This window comes from Mchenga conophoros, linkage group LG5 (assembly GCF_057382185.1).
Source record: "Mchenga conophoros isolate Kocher_MC1m ecotype Shallow Benthic linkage group LG5, M_conophoros_male_GT1.1, whole genome shotgun sequence".
Lineage (NCBI taxonomy): Eukaryota > Metazoa > Chordata > Actinopteri > Cichliformes > Cichlidae > Mchenga > Mchenga conophoros.
The window spans coordinates 27,587,826-27,612,428 of NC_140530.1; the positions used below are offsets into that span (position 1 = coordinate 27,587,826).

Genomic DNA, 24,603 nt, shown 5'->3' on the forward strand with positions numbered 1-24,603 from the left:
GCCTAAGTAGGATGACCAAACAGTCATGTAACATCACAGACTATCTGGTCTTTAAGTGATGACGTGATGAATCCTGCTTCTGGGCCCAATCTTTGTGTTTTTAACATGTTTTAATGCTTTGTATAAATAAATAAATAAATAAATTCAAATTTTATTTGTCATGTACACAGTCATACACAGTACGATATGTAGTGAAATGCTTGGACAACTGCTCGTGACCTAAAGAAAACAAAAAAGGAAAAGGCTATGAATAAGATAGGAAATAAATATGAAAAATTAAAAAGGGTAAATTTAACTAGGAAGGAATAAAATATAAATTAAGGTTAAAAATGAAATAACTGTACAACACAAATTAGAATGAAGGGTAAATTTAACTGGGAAGAATAAGATAAAGATAAATATATAAATTAAAGTTGAAAATTAAATAACTGTACAACAAAATACAAAATACACAATATAGAACTATATAAGAATGTATGAAGAAATCTAAATATAAATAAATATATACACAATAACAGCAGCTGTACAAGCATTAACCGGAAATGAAGAATATAGTGACCAGTGTTGTGCAAAACCAAAGTCCAGAAAGTCCAGTGTGTGTGTAAGAACTGTATGTGTGGGTCAGTACTGTGTGGTGGTGTGATTGAGAGACCGTATCGCCTGCGGGAAGAAGCTCCTCCTCAGTCTCTCTGTGTTGGTCTTCAGGGAGCGGAATCGCTTTCCTGACCTCAACAGAGAGAACAGTCTGTTGTTGGGATGGCTGAGGTCCTTCACGATCTTCCTGGCCTTGGTCCAGCACCGCCTGCTGTAGATTGAGTGCAGGTCAGGGAGCTCGGAGCGGATGGTGCGCTCAGCTGACCGCACAACCCTCTGTAGAGCTCGTCTGTCCTGCATGGTGCTGTTCCCGAACCAGGTTAAGATGTTTCCCGCCAGGATGCTCTCTATGGTGCACGAGTAAAAGTTCCTGAGCACCTTGGAGGGCAGTTGGAAGTCTCTCAAGCGTCTGAGGTGGTAGAGACGCTGTCGGGCCTTTTTCACCACGGTGTTGATGTGACAGGACCATGACAGGTCCTGCGTGATGTGAACTCCGAGGTATTTGAAGCTGTCCACTCTCTCCACTGGGCACTCGTTGATGACGGGGGTCTGGTAGTTCCTCTCCTGCTTAGTGCTGAAGTCCACTATCAGCTCCTTTGTCTTACTGACGTTTAGAAGGAGGTTGTTCCTCTGGCACCAGTTCTCCAGATTCCTAATCTCCTTCAGGTAGGCCGTCTCGTTGTTATCAGAGATCAGGCCCACCACGACAGTGTCGTCAGCAAACTTGATGATGGTGGTGGAGCTGGTAGTGGCCACGCAGTCATATGTGTACAAAGAGTACAGCAGGGGGCTCAGAACACACCCCTGGGGGGCTCCAGTGCTGAGAGTGGTGGAGGCTGAGACATGTCCGCCCATCCTTACTGCCTGTGGTCTGCCAGTTAGGAAGTTGGAGATCCACTGACACATAGATGAGCTGAGTCCCAGATGCTCCAGCTTGGTGGTGAGTGTGGAGGGAATTATGGTGTTAAATGCAGAGCTGTAGTCTATGAAGAGCATTTTAACATAATTCCCCCTTCTAGTGTCCAAGTGAGTGAGTGATGTGTGGAGGAGATGAGAGATGGCATCGTCTGTGGAACGATTTGGACGGTAAGCGAACTGTAGTGGGTCCAGTGTGTCTGGTAGTGAAGAAATGATGAAGTCTCTGACCAGGCGTTCAAAGCACTTCATCACTACTGAGGTGAGGGCTACAGGGCGATAGTCATTGAGAGAAGCAGGGTGGGGTTTCTTCGGGACAGGAACAATGATGGACTCTTTGAAGCATGTGGGGATCACCGACTGAGATAAAGAGATGTTGAATATCTCAGTGAACACAGGAGCTAGCTGGTATGCGCAGTCTCTTAGGATACGACCTGGGATGCCGTCTGGTCCTGCTGCTTTCCTGGTGTTCACTCTTTTGAAGGCTCTCCTTACTTCATGCTCGGAGATGACGAGCACGTTTCCGGTGCTGGCAGTATCTTCCTGTCTGCAGCCGTTAGCGCCGCTAACACTAGCATTGTTGGAGACCTTAGCTGCAGCCTCGAAGCGAGCATAGAAAGTGTTCAGCTCGTCTGCCAGAGTCACGGCCGCGTTCGTCATACCGGTTGTTGGTGCTTTATAGTCCGTTATTGTCCTTAGTCCCCGCCACAGGCTCCTAGAGTCACTCTGTTGGAGTTGTGACTCTAGTTTCCTCCCGTAGCGCTGCTTCGCCTCTTTCACCGCCCTCCGCACGTTATATGATGCGGCTTTGTACGGGTCCATGTCCCCCGTCATGAGTCCCGTGTTGTAGGCAGCGGTGCGGGATCTCAGAGCGTTGCGGATGGTTTTATCCACCCACGGCTTCTGGTTGGGAAACGTTGTGATAGTCTTTGTCTCCACGGTATCATCCGCTAGTTTCCCGATGAATCCCACAACCGCTTCCGTAAACACGTTGACGTCATCGTCGGAGCTGTTTCTGAACATGCCCCAGTCTGCGTCATCGAGTGCGTCCTGTAACGCGGCCACCGATTGATCCGTCCAGCGCGCGACCTTCCTCTGAACCGGAACTTCCTGTTTCAGCCTTTGTTTGTATTTTGGCATGAGGAAGATGGCGGCGTGATCAGATTTGCCAAACGGGGGGCGGGATTGTGCCTTGTAGCCGTCCTTGACCGTAGTGTAGCAGTGGTCCAGTGTCCTTTCACCCCTGGTGTGGCAGGTGATGTGTTGATAAAAGTTCGGCGCTGCGCGTTTGAGGTTGGCGCTATTAAAGTCCCCCGTCACAATAAGCGCAGCGTCCCGGTGTTGTGTCTGGTGCTGTGTGAGTGCCTCATGCAGCTCGCATAAGGCGGTGACCGTGTCCGCTTGTGGTGGAATATAAACGGCACTTACAATGACCGATGTAAATTCCCGAGGTAGATAAAAAGGACGACACATGATGGACAGTAGTTCCAGATTTGGTGTGCAGGAGCGTGTGAGAGGAACAACGTTCGCACTGTTGCACCAGTTGTTGTTCACCATTAAACACACGCCGCCTCCCCTTGACTTCCCCGAGTCCCGTGTCCTGTCCATGCGGTGAACCGAGAAGAACTCGGCCGGCTGAATGGCGTGGTCCGGCACCGCTGGGTTCAGCCATGTCTCGGTGAAGCAGAGGAGATTGCAGTCCCGAATGTCTCTCTGGTTCTGAATGTATCTGGTTCTGTTTATTCTCAAAAAGCCCCTAAAAACAGTCAGTGATCACTGTCGCCCTCTCTCGGTTTTTATTACCGCTATTTATTTTAAAGCTCGGTTTTTAAAACCTTACGACGCAACTACAGCCCAGCTCATGCAGCAGTATATTAATGAATAACCTCGGATTGTGGATGAATTATCTCAGTTGTTCTCCTGACTTAAGTTCGGTCCGTTTACAGCATCGTGCCATGCGATTACATTTCTCCCTGACCATCGAGAATCCTCACAGCAACTTTTATTGAGTGGAAAGAAATTAGCGTTCATCCTCCACCTTCACTGTTTATATTATGCTAACATAGCTGTGTCACTAGCGATCACGTAGCACATCATTATATATCAGCTAGCCAAACTAAAGTAACCCTACAAACGCCACTGCTATTTACTTTCCTGTCTTCATTTATGTCGGAAGTGATAGCAGAGCTGTACGTCTTAATTTGTTTCAGAAACCTCTCTGTCAGGACAGGCTATATTATATTTAGATGGAAACTAGCGAGCTAACTCCTTGCTAACTTCTAACTGCGTTCAGTTTAATAAATTCCGTTTTCATGGATGCCTGGATGTTTAACTTAATTGTTACACCTGGTAGAGCAGCCACACTGATCATTTTATTACAGATGAAAGAATTTAGACACTTAACTCTCAGTGATGCCGCTGTGATCGTTTGGCTTATGGACCTGCAGCGGAGTTTGGGCCCAGACACAGCTAATGATGTTAGACTTAAAGACTGGATAAGTATTTTTCAATCAAGACAAGGCTATGAAAAAACAATTATAAAGTGAGCACTTCAAAACCAAAGTCCAGAGGGGCTTAAAATTGTCTCACTACAAAATCAGCAAGTGTGGGCTTTGCCATGAACTTCTACAAAAGGAACTTTTGTAACTTTTGTAGCAGTTATAAACTCACACATGTTATAAATGTCAATACTGACACAAGCTTATAAGCCTGCCAAGTATTGTCATGTTTTATTAATTTATTTTCCTGTGTAACAGTGGTAGTCTATAGTATAACTATATCTGTAGCATTTGATGCCATACAACTTTCTATATATCAAAAACATCCTAAAAAGAAAATATTATCTGGCCTCCAGCTTGTATTCAGTATTAAGGCTGCTGTGGTGACTAGCCTGTTTGGTTCGGTACCAAAAAGCGTGTGTCATTTTATTTCACTCTGAAAGTCCGATGCAAGAGAATGTGTCTGTTTTGTATTGCAAAACCCCAAAATGTTTCCCAAGAGAAAGTAAGGAACCTTTTTGATAAGTTATTATCAGTTTTGACAGGTGATTGTGCATGCAATGTGTATGTCTGACTAAGTGGTAATAAAAGTTCATTTAGATACCTTAGATAACTCTTCAACACGTAGACATTCAAGTTCTTACTTACAAGAACAAAATTTTGTATAAATAACTTCTAAATGTTAAATAATTGTTCAGTTCCTGATGAAATTATAGAAGGTAAATGCACATATACAGGGAGTGCAGAATTATTAGGCAAATGAGTATTTTGTCCACTTCCTTCTCTCCATGCATGTTGTCTTACTCCAAGCTGTATAGGCTCGAAAGCCTACTACCAATTAAGCATATTAGGTGATGTGCATCGCTGTAATGAGAAGGGGTGTGGTCTAATGACATCAACACCCTATATCAGGTGTGCATAATTATTAGGCAACGTCCTTTCCTTTGGCAAAATGGGTCAAAAGAAGGACTTGACAGGCTCAGAAAAGTCAAAAATAGTGAGATATCTTGCAGAGGGATGCAGCAGTCTCAAAATTGCAAAGCTTCTGAAGCGTGATCATCGAACAATCAAGCGTTTCATTCAAAATAGTCAACAGGGTCGCAAGAAGCGTGTGGAAAAACCAAGGCGCAAAATAACTGCCCATGAACTGAGAAAAGTCAAGCGTGCAGCTGCCAAGATGCCACTTGCCACCAGTTTGGCCATATTTCAGAGCTGCAACATCACTGGAGTGCCCAAAAGCACAAGGTGTGCAATACTCAGAGACATGGCCAAGGTAAGAAAGGCTGAAAGACGACCACCACTGAACAAGACACACAAGCTGAAACGTCAAGACTGGGCCAAGAAATATCTCAAGACTGGTTTTTCTAAGGTTTTATGGACTGATGACATGAGAGTGAGTCTTGATGGGCCAGATGGATGGGCCCGTGGCTGGATTGGTAAAGGGCAGAGAGCTCCAGTCCGACTCAGACGCCAGCAAGGTGGAGGTGGAGTACTGGTTTGGGCTGGTATCATCAAAGATGAGCTTGTGGGGCCTTTTCGGGTTGAGGATGGAGTCAAGCTCAACTCCCAGTCCTACTGCCAGTTTCTGGAAGACACCTTCTTCTAGGGCGATTGTGGCTCAAGAGTTGGGAGTTCGCCTTGTAATCGGAAGGTTGCTGGTTCGAGCCCCGGCTCGGACAGTCTCGGTCGTTGTGTCCTTGGGCAAGACACTTCACCCGTAGCCTACTGGTGGTGGTCAGAGGGCCCGGTGGCGCCAGTGTCCGGCAGCCTCGCCTCTGTCAGTGCGCCCCAGGGTGGCTGTGGCTACAATGTAACTTGCCATCACCACTGTGTGAATGTGTGTGTGAATGGGTGGATGACTGGATATGTAAAGCGCTTTGGGGTCCTTAGGGAGTAGTAAAGTGCTATATAAATACAGGCCATTTACCATTCAAGCAGTGGTACAGGAAGAAGTCTGCATCCTTCAAGAAAAACATGATTTTCATGCAGGACAATGCTCCATCACACGCGTCCAAGTACTCCACAGCGTGGCTGGCAAGAAAGGGTATAAAAGAAGAAAAACTAATGACATGGCCACCTTGTTCACCTGATCTGAACCCCATTGAGAACCTGTGGTCCATCATCAAATGTGAGATTTACAAGGAGGGAAAACAGTACACCTCTCTGAACAGTGTCTGGGAGGCTGTGGTTGCTGCTGCACGCAATGTTGATGGTGAACAGATCAAAACACTGACAGAATCCATGGATGGCAGGCTTTTGAGTCTCCTTGCAAAGAAAGGTGGCTATATTGGTCGCTGATTTGTTCTTGTTTTGTTTTTGAATGTCAGAAATGTATATTTGTGAATGTGGAGATGTTATATTGGTTTCACTGGTAAAAATAAATAATTGAAATGGGTATATATTTGTTTTTTGTTAAGTTGCCTAATAATTATGCACAGCAATAGTCACCTGCACACACAGATATCCCCCTAAAATAGCTAAAACTAAAAACAAACTAAAAACTACTTCCAAAAACATTCAGCTTTGATATTAATGAGTTTTTTGGGTTCATTGAGAACATGGTTGTTGTTCAATAATAAAATTATTCCTCAAAAATACAACTTGCCTAATAATTCTGCACTCCCTGTAAAAGCGCCGTTGTGCGCAACATAACCACTTTAAATGCAACATTTAATTTCTCTCCTTGGGTTAAGGTGATCATGTAGGATATTGCATTTGATGTTCAAGTGCAGTTAACCAGTTTGCATGGGTTTATTTATTTTTTAAATATTATTTTAATTTGATGTAAAACATATATCTTTTATCTTAAAGCTTATGCTCTGCAGACTGTTGTTTTCACGCAAGCAAAAAGGTTTTTGTCAGAAACATACAACACACAACTCAACAATGACATACTAGCCTTGTCAGCTAGAGTGACCTAATGCAACACCACAGTCAGTAAACAAACTGAAATAAGCTTAGTATGCAACACAGTTTGAGTATATATATAGAAAAACAAAAGCAGCATTTAATTTTTATTCTTTGTTTGCTTCCACATAGCATGTGTCACCACTCTGACCACAACAATACTGAAAATAAACTAATTAACTAAAAACTAACTAAAAAACTGTACACATTATACAAATGCTTACAGTTTTTGTAATACATATATAAAGAACATCCACGCTTTCACTTTGAAAGAAGCAAACATTTGACATTTAAAGCACCTCTTTCATTTAATTTTAATATGAGATGATCCCATTTTAACATTTAAATGTTTGCTCTAAAATGATTTATTTCAAAAAAATCTCGCCTTACACAAACTTAACATGCAGAAGTTTTTCAAACTCATTCACATTATTCACATTACTGCATGTAAGCTTCTTTTTATTGTCATTTTCCCTTTTCTAAATATAATTACATTATTTTGCAATTAATTTTTGTTGTGTATGTCAACCAAATAAGAAAGCCATTTTGACCAAACATTTTACTGGAGATTAAATCTTTGAAAGTGAGCATGGTCCAGAGTAAACATGGTTGTAGTCCTGTAAGAAAGACTGGTGTAGTGTGCTTTTAAGTACTTTAGTTGAAAACTGAGGTTTAAGGTACATTTATATCCATTATTTCTATTTCTAAAGATGTCACATATTCCTACATAAAAATAAATGTTAGCTTAGCTTAATTTAACTATTTAGTCTTAAACTGTCATTCCAAAGAAGACGAAAAACAAAACAAATAAAAACAAACTAAGGAAACGCAGACATTGGTCTCATTAAAGTACTTTTTAACTATTTAAGAAAACAAACAAACAATAAACAAGACTAGTAAGTTGCTACCACTGCTTGCATGTTTTTAGCAAAATTAGCTAAATGAACATAAACTTCCCTTGTCAATTCTGTCATGAATTATTAGATGAAATTAACTCAAAGTCCTTGTTTGTTTAGTTGGAGACTCAGTAAAGCCTTCTACCATGACTGACATTGCGATGGATTCTTAAGGCTTCTAGCATGTAGCATAGTTAGCAAGTTGAGCATGGTTTGCAAGCTAAAGATAGCTTCCCTTCACCCCATAATCTGTCAGGTATATGAGAAGAACTAATGACTCTAGCGTGTGTGTCTGTGTGTGTGTGTATGAAACATTAGATATGTATGCATGTTTAATTTTTAAACATTATAAAGATACTACATTTTCCTTACGTACATGACATTGCATGCTCAGAATGAGTAGTTGTTTCTACTGGAGCTCTGATGTATGAGATTTATAGGTACGTTTGCATACGCATAATATTTTTTCAATCCTTTAGCGTAATAATGACATCATCATCCTGCCCCTTCCACACCATCTCCCCCTCAAAGTCCAGCATCTTGTGTTTGCGGCAGCGAAGCAGAATGCCCACCACTTTGTCCGAGATTTTCACGTAGCGGTCAAAGAGACGGCCAAAAGTTATGATTGTTCTACCCTCTTTATCCTTGAAGCCCATGTCTCTTATAATCCAGACCATCTCCTCCATCTCCCTGTAGATGTGTTTCTGGGCCCTGTCTCCCCTCTCTGCTGTCTTGGAGCCTTCTTTGGGTCGTCCATAGCCAGAGTCACCCTTGTGGAGGCGCTGGGCCATAGCATACTCATAGTCAAATTCCTCACTGAAGGGATTGAGCTTCTGGCCTTCAATGTGGTGTTCGGACCACTGTTGCCAGCGACTTCTGATGTCACCCGTGGTGGCAATTTTAATCTGTAGAAAGGTTAAAATCAAAACTGAAAAATCCATTGAAACCTTTTCAAGGAAACAAAAGCGCAAAGCAACACATGTCTTTTGAAATTTATTAAAGAGGAGTACATAGGTCGTCAAAACATTTGTGTATTGTTCATTTAGCGCTGGGTGAGCTTAAAGCAAAAGAAAAACCTGCAGTGTATTTCATCACTATAGGAATCTGTAGAGTTATTAACCCTTAGTCCTTTTAAAAACTATGTTTTAGTTGGTGAAATTGATCCCTAGTCTGTCGATAAATACAGTGAGACTGCACATGTGCAAATAAAGAAGCATGGATGTAAATAAATGAGTACTTGGAAATGAGAACCTTATATAAACCAAAGGAGAGGGTGTCCTAATCTTTCTTTAGTATATTTTTTTCAGAAAAACTTTTTCCACCCCCACAGTTCCCCACTCCACCCCGATTCCCCTGGTATGTGTCTTAGCTTTCCAGAGCTTCGGAAGAGTGTCATCAGATCTCTTTGGTATTTGATCTATGAAATCTTGAGATGTGTCACGGAGGGACCTTCCACAAAACTCTGTGAACTTTCAAGATGATAATGCTGCTATTCCTTATTTTTCTTTCTATTAATGTCTCACCTTAGACTTTAACGTGTTGTGAATTGAACTGATCTGAATTTGTAACATTTGTTTTTACTCTATGCTAATAAAACAGTGTTGGCATGGATTTGAGCAGTGGTAAACACTTATTTACAATTTTTTTTTCATTAACTGCAAATGGCATACTTTAACTCGCGTTTATTTTAGAGGGAAATATTTAACCATGAGCTTTTAAATTGCAGCGTCGGTGAAATTCAATAACGCATGCATATAATATTTTCTGAATTTAGTTTCTTTGATAGGTTACTTCATTTTCATTTAACGCCTGATATGCTGAAGTTAGTTAGCATTTATTACTAAAGTGCTACTACTATTGTTACTTTTTATGCTAATATATGTTTGCAGATAAATCATGGGTCATGTAAACTGGTTTAATTTGATAGGTGTTGTTTGCTGTCGGCACACACAGCCATTTTCAACAGTTCTACATTCTTTTAGCTTCTCTTTTGCCTTTTTACTAGCAGATAAAAGATTTATGAATAGCAGTGTTACCTTTTTGGTATGCCCATCACTTTTTTCTCTGTATTCCTTAAGTCTCGTTTAACTTGATAATGCACACCTTTGATGCTTTAACAGGATTTTTGAACAACACAAAGCAAAAATACACAGCAATAAAACAAAAATAATTTCAGAAACCATTTTTCTTCATATTTTGATTATAATTGCACTGTCTCTCTCAGTGTCTCATATTACCTCGAATTCATGTCCTTCATTGACCTCTCTCCCTTCACCCTGTTTTCCTCTCGCTGACTGTTCCACCTGAAGGTCAGGGTGTAACTATATTTATTTACATATATTCCACTGCACTGCATTCCAGCATGTGTTTTATGATCTGGACTTGCTCTCTGGCAACCCCTTTAACATGTCTAGAGGGCCACTAAAAAAGCCTTTGCCTTTTATGGGAGAGATTTCAGTATTGCAGTTATGTAACTGTTATGATGTTTGGTGTCCATGAGGGAGTTGGATTTCTTCAGGTGACATCAAAGGCACTTCTGCTTAATCTTGTTTATTCACACTGTGTGACTTGTTCTATTTTAGGGGAATTTATTCTCCTTTGTGTCTTTGACTGGGGGACATTTAATATAGTTGTAAAAAGCCGACTTGTCAAAAACTCTGCAAAATACTCCGCCTCTTTTGTAAGGCTGTCATTACCAAAACATTCAGTGACAGTTACAAATAACCTCTAAAATAAAGAGTTGTGGAGCTTTTCTGCTATCAGTGTGCTTTCACGTGTCTTTCTACACTTTATAATAATAACTAAGAAAAAGTATCCCTGAATAGCTTTTCTTCTCTTTTATTTGACTTATTATTTGAAATTTTTTAAATAACAATATCAATGTTGGGTACAGGGAAACGTGACAGTTAAATCTAATGCAAGTGTATCTAAAGATATTTTGAAGAAACCTCTTATAAAGATGTTGTGGTTAGATATTATGTAAATATCCAATTGTCTCTGACTTATGTTATCATTCATGTTAATGTGTTTCACGTCATGCTAGTCCAACAATTACTTTTCTTTTATTTTAGTATTTTGCACTTATTTTGCACTTATTCCTCCTCCCGTAAACCATGCTATAAATATATTTTTTTAAATGATTGAAAGATGAAACAACACTTTATAAAACCAAAATAGTAAGAAGAAGAATGTTTTAAGGGTTAAAGAAAAACCTAAAATTTTGGATAAATCTCTATGGATTTGTCAATGTGATCAAAATGTTGATTGATCTACCTTTAAACCTGAATACATTTCTAACAGTTTTTTTAAAACTATATTGATATTGTTTAAACGTATCGTTAAAGATCTTTGTTATTAGCCACTCTACCTTTGGCCTGTTGGTCTGCTTAGACTGGAGCTCGCCATTTTCGGTTTTAGATTCATTGTTGTCGCTGAGCCCATTTTCCTCTCCCAACCCGCTGTCATCTGTGTCCACGCTGCTGCTTCTTGACCCCAACTTCTTCTCCTGGAGCTTTAGTTTCCTGTTCTGTATCCTCCCGCCTCCTTCTCCACTTTGTAGTGCCCTCATCTGCCGCCGCCGTGTTGGTGATTCGTTGCCCATGAATGGCTTGGTCTCCTCAGGACCTGACTCCATCTTGCCACGAATGGCATTAACTACATCGCTGCTGCTGCACTCGCTGCGTTTTGGCTGAACGGTCTTGTTTACAGAGCAGGTTCTGATCTTATTCTCACTATTGTCACTGGGATCTGCTAAGATTACACGTGGGGTAACTGTAAGTTTAACAACATGGTTGCGTTCTTTTTTATCTTCCTCCTCCACAGATGAAGGCATCCAGCCACTTGGCATGGCTTCTTGCTTGCCAGCATGTTCTTTAGCCCATCCCTGCCAACTTTTAGCCAAATTGGCCACCATAGCAGCACATTTTATCTTCTTTACAGTCCGTTTGAAAGCCTGTGGATCCCGGGATGAAGCTGTAGCGATCCCACTGCTACTCATGGTGAATTTCCAACGTATTCACTTTTATTGCCCGTATAATAATCTACTCTTGCAGGTGATGTCGTTATTTCTAGCTTCAGTTTTGGTCAATTGGCTTAAGATGCCAAAAAGTCTTGAAAAAAAATTTCGTCACGTGAAAATTCTAGCGAGTTAACTTAACGCTTAAAAAAGGCTGAAGTGAATCTTAATGGATTCAGCTTCCTAAGGTTTCAGCTCAAATCTTAAAGACTTCAAACTTGTAAAGTGAATCTTTCCAAATGATCATCAGTGTTCCTCAGCCTTTATAGCCACGATGGATCTTTACGGAAATATCCACACCCTTCCAGATAAGTTGGTCAGTGGGTGAGCTGCTGGTGTGAAGAGTGCAAGGACTTTGACTTTAATCCCCTGCTGAAGCCCCTCTGGCTCCATACTGGCCTTTAAAAAGGGAAGGGTCATAAACGAAGTGATGGGCATCTAGTCCACGTGAGACAGGAAAAGTACGGTGTCACCATACTTGTTTCTAACACACACACACACACAAACATGCGCTGTGACTGTGGAGTGGAATTTCTCCCAGTGCTATCCAGAGAACAGGTGTCCACTTCTTTTTTAGTGTCTCTGTGGTTTCTGTCATCACACACACATACTTGCACAACACAAACAGGCCTTTGGTCTGAGTCAGCCAGTAATACATAGGTGACCCCACATATATGTGCCTGAGTTTATTGTTTATATATAGGCATGTTTTCATTCAAATGCTACCTAAATTTATTAGATGACAACATGTGCTTAGATCACTTGTGGTGGCTCACGTACATACGAAGCAATAGGCGTGATCGCCTGCGTGTCTGTGCATGTGTGGGTAACTATTTCAGTCTCTGAGTCTGTGAATATGTGAGTGGATGTGTTATGATTCTAATAAGGCACAAGCACTTTGGACACTGAAGTGAGGATTCTGTGAAAAGTTTAAACATATCTATTTGTAAATTAAAAAGAGAAGACACTTCAGTCCATTTTATCTTCTGTATACTTGCTTACATTTTAATTAAGGTCTGTGGCTGTTAAATCTGATTCAGTGTTTTCTGTCTGTTCATGTAATCCCAGAGTGGCACCGTGATGTTCAGACCAAGACTCTTCCAAAGCCACATCATCAACAGGACTCCTTGTTCTCACAACTGTCCCTGTTGCTCAGGATAGTTTATTGGAGTAATCTTGCTGGGTGTCCTGAGTTCAGATTTAAATGTTACATGATAGAAATTTGAAGTGCCTTAAATGTGCATACTACTGTAAACAATTTCAGTAAGTGAGGGAATTGTCCAAAATCTGTGTCTGATTGTACCTGGCAAAGTTAGTGTTTCCCAAGAAAATGTAAATTCACCAAAAGTTGAGTTTTTACGTTTATTAGCAACGCAATACCTATATTGTATTTACACAGCATAGAATTAATGTAGACATATGGAAATACACTTATGTCAAGAGTGTCACAAGAAAAAAGAAAAATCTGAGCAAATAATTTCATTTTACAGGTGCAGGAATGCATTGCCACTTGTGGAATTAAATTCCTTGCACATAAATTCAACAACCAGCCGGTGTAATACTCAGCAGCCACATGCAGAAAGAAGGCATCGTGCATGCAAGAGTCTGTGCTTTGCTGTTGCACTTTTCACTGTTTGGGTTTGGAGTACAAAGGAAGAGGGGTTCTAATGTGATTTGTCACTTTAAATGGACAGTTACACCCAAGAAGCAGTGTAAATGCTGTTTTAAATCATATTTGTTTATCATTTTGAAAAAAAAAGTCTATCCACCATCATTGTTTGCTATGTAGAAGTTGAAGAAATCTTTAAAATTAGAGCATTCAAAGACAAGTTCTGAAGCCTCTGCACTGCTGTCCCATTGATCTGTTGTACAATATCAGATACCTTTTATGATTAAAAAAATCATTGAAATGATTTGCACAAGTGCAAGCTTGCAGTCTTTCACTTTTTCAATTTATTTATCTAATGCCTGTTGTTGAGTATGTGTTAAATTCCATATGATGCACCAGAATGACTTTAAGCGTCCAGCAACATTTTTTTTATTAATTAATTTATTATTTATGTATTTGTATTTTTATATGTATACTTGTAATAAGAATGATTTTGTCGGTCCTAGTTAAGGAAACAGGTGTCACACAGTCATAATAAGTAGAGAAATTGCAGAATCTACAATAAATAAAACTAAGTATATCATTTTTAAATATTTGGTACATTCAAAACAGTAGTAATAGAAATGCAGATCCTTAACTATCGTGCACATGCCGCAAATAAACAGTAACTATTGAAGTGCATTGTAAAGGAAAATGTAAAACTGAGAATTATGTGCAAAATAGAAATTAAAAGTTGTAGTAGAAAATATTTCTTTTCTATCTATCTAACAGTAATTCTTTCTGCTTTGATATATGTGCCTGTAATCTACTGAGGGCCCTAAAAGAAATATTTATGCATGAACTTCTGTTACTTTGCTTTAAAATTTACATGACTTCAAAATAAATTTTCTTTAAAAAAAAATGAACAAGTAAATTGACTCTTCAATTTAATTGATAAACCAAATAAAGAATAAAAATTTTGCATATGATGTTCATAATGCGTTTATGAAAATCAAAATTAATTCAGTCCTGCAAAAATATTTCTGTATCTGATACACAGCCAAACAAAGCTTCTGAGTGTCTGTCGACTAAAATAGCCAAATGAGGGGCCAAGCTGTCACCAGCTCCGGTTACTGGTGTGCATGTTTGTTTCTGTGTGTGTGTGTGTGTGTGTGTGCGTGCGTGCGTGCGTGCGTGCGTGCAGGCATTTAAGGTTCTCATCCTCATTCTAACAGCTGCTTCCTGTGCACACTCCCACCGTATGTTGTACACGGCAGGCTTGCACAGAAATAGACGTGCCTGGCACTAGAAAGCAATGAAAAAGGTTTGAGAGCTGGGTGTAATGAGTCACATATTTATACATGACTTAATCAGAGGAAAAGATTTTTATGCTGTTTGTGAACCATGAGTCACAGAATTATAATGTGATGTACTTTGTTGATCACTGTGGGAAAAACTTTTTGTGTTTCTGAATGTGAGACTCAGAACAGGTTCAGTGGATGAGCACACTTTATATATATATATATGTGTGTGTGTGTAAATATATATATATATATATATAATAAACACCCAGCACGCCCCTGCGGGCGGTTTATCCTTCAAGCTCGGGTCCTCTACCAGAGGCCTGGGAGCTTGAGGGTCCTGCGCAGTATCTTAGCTGTTCCCAGGACTGCGCTCTTCTGGACAGAGATCTCCGATGTTATTCCCGGGATCTGCTGGAGCCACTCGCCTAGCTTGGGAGTCACCGCACCTAGTGCTCCGATTACCACGGGGACCACCGTTACCTTCACCCTCCACATCCTCTCGAGCTCTTCTCTGAGCCCTTGGTATTTCTCCAGCTTCTCGTGTTCCTTCTTCCTGATATTGCTGTCATTCGGAACCGCTACATCGATCACTACGGCCGTCTTCTTCTGTTTGTCTACCACCACTATGTCCGGTTGGTTAGCCACCACCATTTTGTCCGTCTGTATCTGGAAGTCTCACAGGATCTTAGCTCGGTCATTCTCCACCACCCTTGGGGGCATCTCCCATTTTGACCTCGGGACTTCCAGGTTATACTCGGCACAGATGTTCCTGTACACTATGCCGGCCACTTGGTTATGGCGTTCCATGTATGCCTTGCCTGCTAGCATCTTGCACCCTGCTGTTATGTGCTGGATTGTCTCTGGGGCATCTTTACACAGCCTGCACCTGGGGTCCTGCCTGGTGTGATAGACCCCAGCCTCAATGGATCTTGTACTCAGAGCTTGTTCTTGTGCTGCCATGATTAGTGCCTCTGTGCTGTCTCTCAGTCCAGCTTTGTCCAGCCACTGGTAGGATTTCTGGATATCAGCCACCTCCTCTATCTGCCGGTGGTACATACCGTGCAGGGGCCTGTCCTTCCATGATGGTTCCTCGTCTCCCTCCTCTTTCTTGGGTTTCTGCTGCCTGAGGTATTCACTGAGCACTCGGTCAGTTGGGGCCATCTTCCCAATGTATTCTTGGATGTTCGTTGTCTCATCCTGGACTGTGGTGCTGACACTCACCAGTCCCCGGCCCCCTTCCTTCCGCTTAGCGTATAGCCTCAGGGTGCTGGACTTGGGGTGAAACCCTCCATGCATGGTAAGGAGCTTTCTTGTCTTTATGTCAGTGGCTTCTATCTCCTCCTTTGGCCAGCCTATTACCCCAGCAGGGTACCTGATCACGGGCAGGGCGTACGTGTTGATGGCCCGGATCTTGTTCTTACCATTCAGCTGACTCCTCAGGACTTGCCTGACCCTCTGCAGGTACTTGGTGGTTGCAGCTTTTCTAGCGGCCTCTTCATGGTTCCCATTTGCCTGCGGGATCCCCAGGTACTTGTAACTGTCCTCTATGTCTGCAATGTTGCCTTCTGGTAGTTCAATCCCCTCAGTTCTGACTACCTTCCCTCTTTTTGTTACCATCCGACTACACTTCTCCAATCGGAACGACATTCCAATGTCATTGCTGTATAGCCTGGTAGTGTGGCTCAGTGAATCGATGTCTCGTTCACTCTTGGCATACAGCTTGATGTCATCCATGTACAGGAGGTGGCTGACAACTGCTCCGTTCGTAGTCGGTATCCGTAGCCAGTCTTGTTAATGATCTCACTGAGGGGGTTCAGGCCTATGCAGAACAGCAGTGGGGACAGAGCATCTCCTTGGTAGATCCCGCACTTGATGGTGACTTGTGCTATGGGCTTGGAGTTGGCCTCTAGTGTTGTACGCCACATCCCCATTGAGTTCCTGATGAAGGCTCTTAGGGTCCCATTGATCTTGTACAATTCTAGGCATTCCAGTATCCAGCTGTGGGGCATTGAGTCATAGGCCTTCTTGTAATCAATCCAGGCAGTGCACAGGTTGGTCAGTCTGGTCTTGCAGTCTCGGCTGACTGTTCTGTCTACCAGTAGCTGGTGTTTTGCGCCTCTGGTATTCTTGCCAATTCCTTTCTGTGTCCCGCTCATGTATTGACCCATGTGCCTGTTCATCTTAGCCGATATGATGCCTGACAGGAGCTTCCATGTAGTACTGAGGCAGGTTATTGGTCGGTAGTTGGAGGGGACCGGTCCCTTCTTGGGGTCCTTGGGGATCAGGACCGTCCGGCCTTCAGTTAGCCATTCCGGGTGTCTCTCGTTAACTAGCAGCTGGTTCATTTGTGCTGCCAGATGCTCGTGGAGTGCAGTCAGCTTCTTCAGCCAGTAGGCGTGAACCATGGTGCTGTCCAACTCTTCATACTGGAGACCCTTTCTTGGATATCTGCCACTGTGATGGTTACTGGACCCTGTTCAGGGAGGTCGCTGTGGTCTGCCCTCAGATCCACTAGCCACTGAGCATTGCCGTTATGGGTTGCGTCCTTCTCCCATATGCTCTTCCAGTATTGCTCCGTCTCCATATATATATATATATATATATTAGGGGTGCAACGATATTCGTATCGATATTGAACCGTTCGATACAGTGCTTTCGGTTCGGTACGCATATGTATCGAACAATACAACATTTGTAATTTATTTTATCAACTTTCCTTCCGACGATGCTGTCTGTGTTGAGTGCTCAGTGAATCTGCGTTCGACTACTCCGCCTAGGCTGCACTGTCGAGCGCAGATCCACTGAGCGCTCAACACAGACAGCATAGTCAGAAGGAAGACCGCAGGGCAAGCTAGCAAGACACATGGACCTCCCCGACCCTCATTCAAATCTGGCGTTTGGAATTATTTTGGTTTTCATGTGACGTATGACCCTGAAGGTAAGCGAGTCATGGACTAAAGTAAAACAGTATGTTGGATGTGCCATGCAATGCTCAATTACATGGGTGGGAGCTAGTGTGTTAGCGCAGTTAGCTCGTTAACGTGTTGGCCGTCTAGCCCCACACACGGGGCGATCGGCGGTAGCTCGTTAACGGAGATTTGCCGTGTTGTGGCGTTAAGGTCATTTCAACGAGATTAACCTGAAAGCACTAGTGGGAACACAACGAATATGACTGCACATTTACGCCGACATCATCCTAGTGCAAAGACCAAAACAACAAGCATGCTACTAACTTTAGCCGAGTCATTTAGACAGCTGTTAGCACATGATTCTCCTTATGCTGCTGAGAATATAGCCCAGAAGAAGCGGATAGTATAGCTTTTATTTTGGAAAGAGACATTTCTCTGTAATAAACTCTCTTTTCCAAAGATGAGTGATTCCTCAATCAGATACAGGGCTTGCAATATCGCTAGCCCGACGTCCTGGAGCTAGCGATTTTTTTCAGTCGGGCTACCAAAATCTATCTCTGCCCTGCCCGTCGGGCTATTGTAGGAAGGAAAAATATATGTCAATGCTTTTGCATTCTTTCAGAAATGTAGCTGGGTAATTATGTCATTGGCATCGGTGAGCCACTGTCAATATGTGACATATTGAAATCGGGTTTGAATTTGCGCTTGTTTTTTTGCTTTCACTTTGCAATCGTGCGAACTGTGTATAGAGAGCGACAGCACTGATCTGTGAGTGATGATAATTTGTGCACCAATTCCTCTGACATCGTCTTATTAATCGTTAGCTTACTATGCAAACATGACAAGTGAAATCTCGCGCAGCAAGCTTAAACATGTGAGAGGTTGATTGCGCAGAGAATCGCTGAGCTTATGTGAGTGCGTGTGTAAAAGCAGCAGGATTTATATTTCACTACGATGACCTGGATGATTGAGAACCTTCACAGACAGATATATATTTTAGTTCTGCTGAGCCAAATAAGACAGGTCAGGGTGAAGAAGTGACAACCAAAGAAAAGCTTACCACAAAACGGAGAAGTTATGACAAATCAGACTATAAGGCAAAAAGAAAGTGCAGCTTTATGGTTTCATGGACAAAATAATTTCTGTGGCTGCAATATGACAAGCTAAATAACCAGGGGTGCACATAAGTGGCCCGCAGGTGTGCATTCGCTGTCAAAATAAAAAACACGCACAAGGGTTAGGGTTAAATTTAAAAACTGTACTTTTGAGTTAAAATATATATTTATAATTTTAATAAATGACAAATTAAAAAGGCATGAACATTTTTTTTGTATCGAAAAAATATCGAACCGTGACACCAAAGTATCGAACCGAACCGAACCGTGAATTTTGTGTATCGTTGCACCCCTAATATATATATATATATATATATATATATATATATATATATATATATATAGAGAGAGAGAGAGAGAGAGAGAGAGAGAGAGATTTGTCTGGAACTTCTTTACTGAAGAGGTTCACATTTGATTTAAACATTTTGACTGAGCTGTTTTTGATTATAAAACATAGCAAAGGTTTTGGTCCTAAAAGTTTTGTATTTTGACCCATATCTCCCCTTATCTCACATTGTCAGGCCTCCCTGTTCATACACATTGTGATAAGCTATCATTTTACAGGAGTGAATAACAAGCTGTGGAATGCATGGAAAAAAGCAACACAAACATTAAAGGTGTAACTCTTTGGAATTTGCATAAATTAAAGTCTTTAGATACTAAGTGAACTGAATTATTTGGCAAAATGTTCTGAAAAGGTTAAAAGAGTTACAAAGAGAGAGGTTTTAAGAGGCACATTCAAAGTCTCCATGTTGAAAGGCACATACGTTTGTGATCTCTCAGCAATCTCTCAGTGCACAGCCTTTCCTTGTGATATCATTTCATCATATTAATTCATATAAGCAGTTTATCAGTGATAACTGGAGTGCTTTAAGTGTGATGTTGTGCTTTTTTTCTTCATCTAACCAGCCAAATGGCTGGCCAAACCAAACCAAAGCATAAATAGTAATTCTGCTTTTTAAGTCATTAACAGTCTGAAAAAAAATAAAAAAATAAAAAGCCCTGGAGACCCTTCAGCTGGTTCACTGGTTACAGTCAGCAGCAGTAACATAAAAGCGCTCAACAACCTGCAGTCACACTGCATTTCAGGATGTCATTTCATTGCTTTCACTGTTGGAAATGAGATCCAAATTATTACTAATGCCAACTTAATGACTTTCAACTAGTTTTGTTGAAACTTAGTCTCAGCACCGTGTCGTCTCAGATAATAAAGCACATACTAAGCAGCTGCTGTTTCAGAGTACTGTGTTTTGTTTCATTCAACATCTGCCAGATGTATTCTAGACTTCTTAACTCAATTGTGAAATTCTTCAGCTTCAACTATAACTGCAGGACACATGTCAATTGTTTTATTACAAAAACAATAAGATAACCTCAATAAACTGAGGTCATCTTTTGTAGCCATTCCCCTCATTATTTTATGAAGAAATACCATCTCTCAGTTTTGTTGTGTGAACTATTTTCTGATGTTTTACATTGTATTTAATTTAGAATAACATTTTTATAATATTTGATTTACATTTAATATGTTTAATGATGTGGCAGGCTAGTCCAATTTGGCAAAATGTTATTATAGCGACTCACAATGGTACTCAGTAGTTTGGATGACACCCACATGCTTGTATGCATGTCTGACAACATTGGGGCATGCTCCTAATAAGACAATGGATGGTTTTCTAGGGGATTCCCAGATCCAGACCAGGGCAACCCTGAACTCCTGCACAACAGCACTGGATGGATCGCAAAATAATTTTCTAGAGGTGTTCTAGTGGATACGTCAAGTGAGGGCCAGTCAATGGTATTTATTCCTTCATCCTCTAGGAACTGCCTGCATACTCTGGTCACATGAGACTGGGCATTGTGGTGGTCCAGGAGGAACCTAGGACCCACTGCACTACCCTGTAGAGCCTGACATTAGGTCCAAGGATTTATACCAATCACTAATATGAGTCAGGGTGTCATTGCCAAGTCTGTAGAGATCTGTGGATCCCTCTATCAATATGCCTCCCCAGACCCACCATTTAAACTGGTGAAGCTGAACAGAAGAGCAGCAAAATCTCGATATCTCTACAACTTCTCCAGACACTTTCACATCTTTCACATGTGCTTAGAGCAAACCTGCTCTGATCTGTGTAAAGCAGAGGGCACCAGTGATGGACCTGCCAATTCTGGTATTCTATAGTAAATGCAAATCACTGCTGGTCACTTTCTGATTGTTTGGTCAGAGACATTCACACAAGTAGCTTGCTGGAGGTCATTTTGTGGTGCTCTGGGAGTGCTCATCCCACTCATCCTTGCACAAAGGAGCAGATAAGAGTCCTGTTAATGGGTTAAGGACCCTCTACCACCCTGTCCAGCTCTCCCAGAGTAACTGGAATGTCCTCCCTGCTCTTGAGACACAAGAAACCATGTGGAAATGGTACATACTGATGTGCCATCCTGAGTGAGTTGACAATGTAGCTTCCTGGTGTCCTCTCATGCCACCAATTTTTTAAGTAAATAAATAAATACATAAAAGATGTGGTGGAAAAAATATGCCTTCTGTGAAAGAGATGTTCCCTCTAGTGCACCTCTAGTTAATTTCAGTAATACCAAGCAGCTGAAACAGATTATTAACAATATGTTCCAGTGTTCCCGAAGTTTAACTCACTTGATGCTTTATCTTTAATATCAAGAAAAGACCATTATTATACACAAACAGAGACACACACAGATACACACAATATTTTTTTTGGCCCACACGAACTTTGCTTTTGGTGCAATGGTCATATTTTTTCTAACTGGGTGTCTTTTTTGTGTCTGCTGACGACATTGCAGCAGAAAGGAATGCCAAAAGTGAGATCTCATTACTAGTTGGTTCCTCTGGCCAATTTGAGTGCCAATCCTGGCAAAGTGACACACACACACACACACACACACACACACGCACACACACACACACACACACACACACACACACACACACACACACACACAATGACTGCACAGACTGTGACACACTCACACTTCTATACTTGTAGGGTCCCTCTGTGATATAATACAGTCCCTAACACGTAATCCACCACAGTCACATTTTTAACTTTAACCATGATCCTAATAACAAAGCTCATTTGAAAACCTTGAGGACAAAATGACCAGACTTTCTGACGCGATCCACATTGTCCAAGATTCAAAAGCAGTAGAGAAAGTAGAAAAACCCTTAAATACATACACAGATTTTACAGGTCAACACACACACACACACACACACACACACACACACACACACACACACACACATACACACACACACACACACACACACAAACGGATATCCTGTCCAAGTCTCACAGCAGAAAGACAGATTGGAGTCAGTGTGAGAAGAGTGTAAAGAACGTTTTTCTGGCTGCCCATTGTGGGGATGACATCATTGCACAGACTTGGTGATGAACAATGTGTTCTGAGCCAACTCTGGTGAAAAGTGCAACTGTCCCTGGCTCTGTTTCCCTTTCAGACTGGCAACTGTCACACTCTAACGGTTTTTCTGTGTAACAGCAAACAACTCACACACACCATTTGCCTTTTGTAATGAGTGATTGGAAAATCACTGTACTGCTACATTCCAGCAAACCCTTGCTTTCAGAGTTAAATTCATGCTTGTCTTCTGTTTTTTTTTATTATTATTTTTTTATTAAATAATGATGGTGCCCAAGCATTTCAAAAAGGAGAGATTATTTGGAAGAACTGAACACGCTTTATTGTGATACAAAAATTCATTGATCTATTTGGCAATTAGTCTCCAATGACTCATCGTTGCAGAAAAGAATCCCCGGTGGTGATGAAGATGGAGATGGAGAATTGGATGGGCTCTGAGTGACCAGAGTGAGGTGGAAATGGGGGAGGAGGCAGGATGGAAGAATGAGAGACAGACTGACAAAAGAGCACTGAAATTAAAAGCACATTGGTTGGTGGCTGATTGGCTCACTTAAGGTAGGGAAGACGGTGATAATTCAGAATCAGAATCAGAATACTTTATTAATCCCGAAGGAAATTCGGGTTACAGCAGGCAGCACGCTAATGGCGCATGCGCACTTACAAAGGAATCTTCTGACCAACTTTACACAAACATCACATTGGGGAGACATGTCAGAAAGGTAGGCTGATAGGAAAAAAAACAACGAAAATACATAACATGAGGTAAGAGGAGGAGAAAAAAAACTCCACTCAGACTGAGCTCCTAGTGGGAGAACAGTTTGATAACAGATTAGAGGATGAAGATGTTAATTTTAGTTTGTGGAGGCTCATTTCCATACAGGGCAAGGACTTCTGTCACTTGTTTCTCCAATTTATCCTTTGGACTCTTTAATATTTTCAGAAGTAGATGGCAAAAAAATAAAAAATAATAATAATAATTTAGAGGATTTGTGTCTTATTTGGTCTTTAGTTCGTTTTTGACTTTGCAACAAACATCGATTTGTACAAACAAAAAATATTACATTTTTATTTTGTTTTTTGAGTCAAATTCTACTTTAATTTTAACTATGTGTTTTAAACACACAGTTTTAGTTCTGTTTCGTTTTGATGTTATAATAACCTTGTATAACCTGCCGTCCTGGAAATGCCTCCACGAGGTTAACTGTGAAGTTATTTTGAAGCCCCTTATTTAAATGAATGGGGTGGTGATCTATAACTTAACTCTTCAGCAATGGAGTCTTTAATGGTGAGTGTGCATACAGGTCATAGTAGTTCAATTGTCAATTGTTACCAGGTCTTTTTGTAGCTCTCCACAAGCGGGTCTTAGCTCTTGGACAACTCTTCTGATCATACTTCTCATTTCTCCATCGGAAATCTGTGAAGTAATCTGGTGAAATGGAGTTATGGCCCCAACAGTGCTCACTGGAAGCTCAACAAAAAACAAACGAACAAGAAAACAAACAAAAAACTCCCTGAAGCCACTCATTTTTATTTTGCCTCGAACAACCAAGTACTTCTAACACTGAGCACTAAATACTCCACTTTCTAAAACTTACTATATGGTTTATCAATAAGGAATGTTTTAAGCCTCCAAAATCCAAGCTGGGAACTGCCTCCTATTCTACTTTTACATGTAACCAGGTCTCTTTAACCCTTTAAAACCTCAAGCATGAAATAACTGCCAGAAATCTTTAAATAAATATATTAATCACATCACATTTTAATCTGCATATATATATATGAGTTTTAATTTGTATCACATTTGCTACATAAGCCTTTTTTATTATTTAGTCATGTGTCATGCAATTTATATCATTTTTTGAGGGTAAAAAAAGTCACGCTGATGATGTAGAAGTCTCAAAAACTCACAAAACACCTGTATCAAATACAATACGCTGGTCTTGAAAGGGTTAAGGCAAAATAAATCAACATGTTAATCAGTTTTTATATTATTTTCTAACAGTGCGTTAGTAAACCTAATATTTTTGTGCGTAAGTTTTAATTTACTTGTTCGAACCAGCTTTCTGACTTGATCCATAAAAGTAATAAAAGTATTCTAAGCAGCACAGATAGTTGGTTTATTTGTTCAAAGTGCTTCTCCCATCTTGCAAGGAGTCCTAAAATAATCATTAGCCATAATGATATGCAGCGCCAGTTCTCAGTCGAAGCAGGACAAATAGTTGGTGTTCACTGTTGTTGCGGGTTTTGAATTTGTGCACAGTTCCTGTGAAGGACGATATGCATGCTGCAACACTTGAAGGTTGTTTATGTTTTTATTTTTGCCATTGTACTCAAGAGTAGACAAGGGGACCAGGAAGTGGGGCAGCAGCAGATCAGAGCATGAAGCTCCGTTGGTAACACAGGCAAGAGCCAGCCGGAGACAGAAATAAACCTGACAGGCGTTCTTTA

General features: G+C 41.1%; 1 protein-coding gene across 1 annotated transcript; it reads right to left on the minus strand.

Moving 5' to 3' along the window:
• Positions 1-7,008: 7,008 nt before the first annotated feature.
• Positions 7,009-12,208, minus strand: abraa (actin binding Rho activating protein a). The gene is made up of 2 exons (XM_085274674.1): positions 11,178-12,208; positions 7,009-8,715 (listed from the first exon to the last, which is right to left on the minus strand). Exons 1-2 carry the CDS (start codon positions 11,805-11,807, stop codon positions 8,278-8,280), a joined length of 1,068 nt encoding a protein of 355 aa, XP_085130800.1. The 5' UTR covers positions 11,808-12,208; the 3' UTR covers positions 7,009-8,277.
• Positions 12,209-24,603: the final 12,395 nt, after the last annotated feature.

Excerpts from the sequence above, each read along its gene's own strand:
- abraa (XM_085274674.1), bottom strand. The coding sequence starts at position 11,807 with ATGAGTAGCAGTGGGATCGCTACAGCTTCATCCCGGGATCCACAGGCT. Across the intron at positions 8,716-11,177 it reads AGCAGACCAACAGGCCAAAG|ATTAAAATTGCCACCACGGG; the intron begins GTAGAGTGGCTA and ends ACCTTTCTACAG.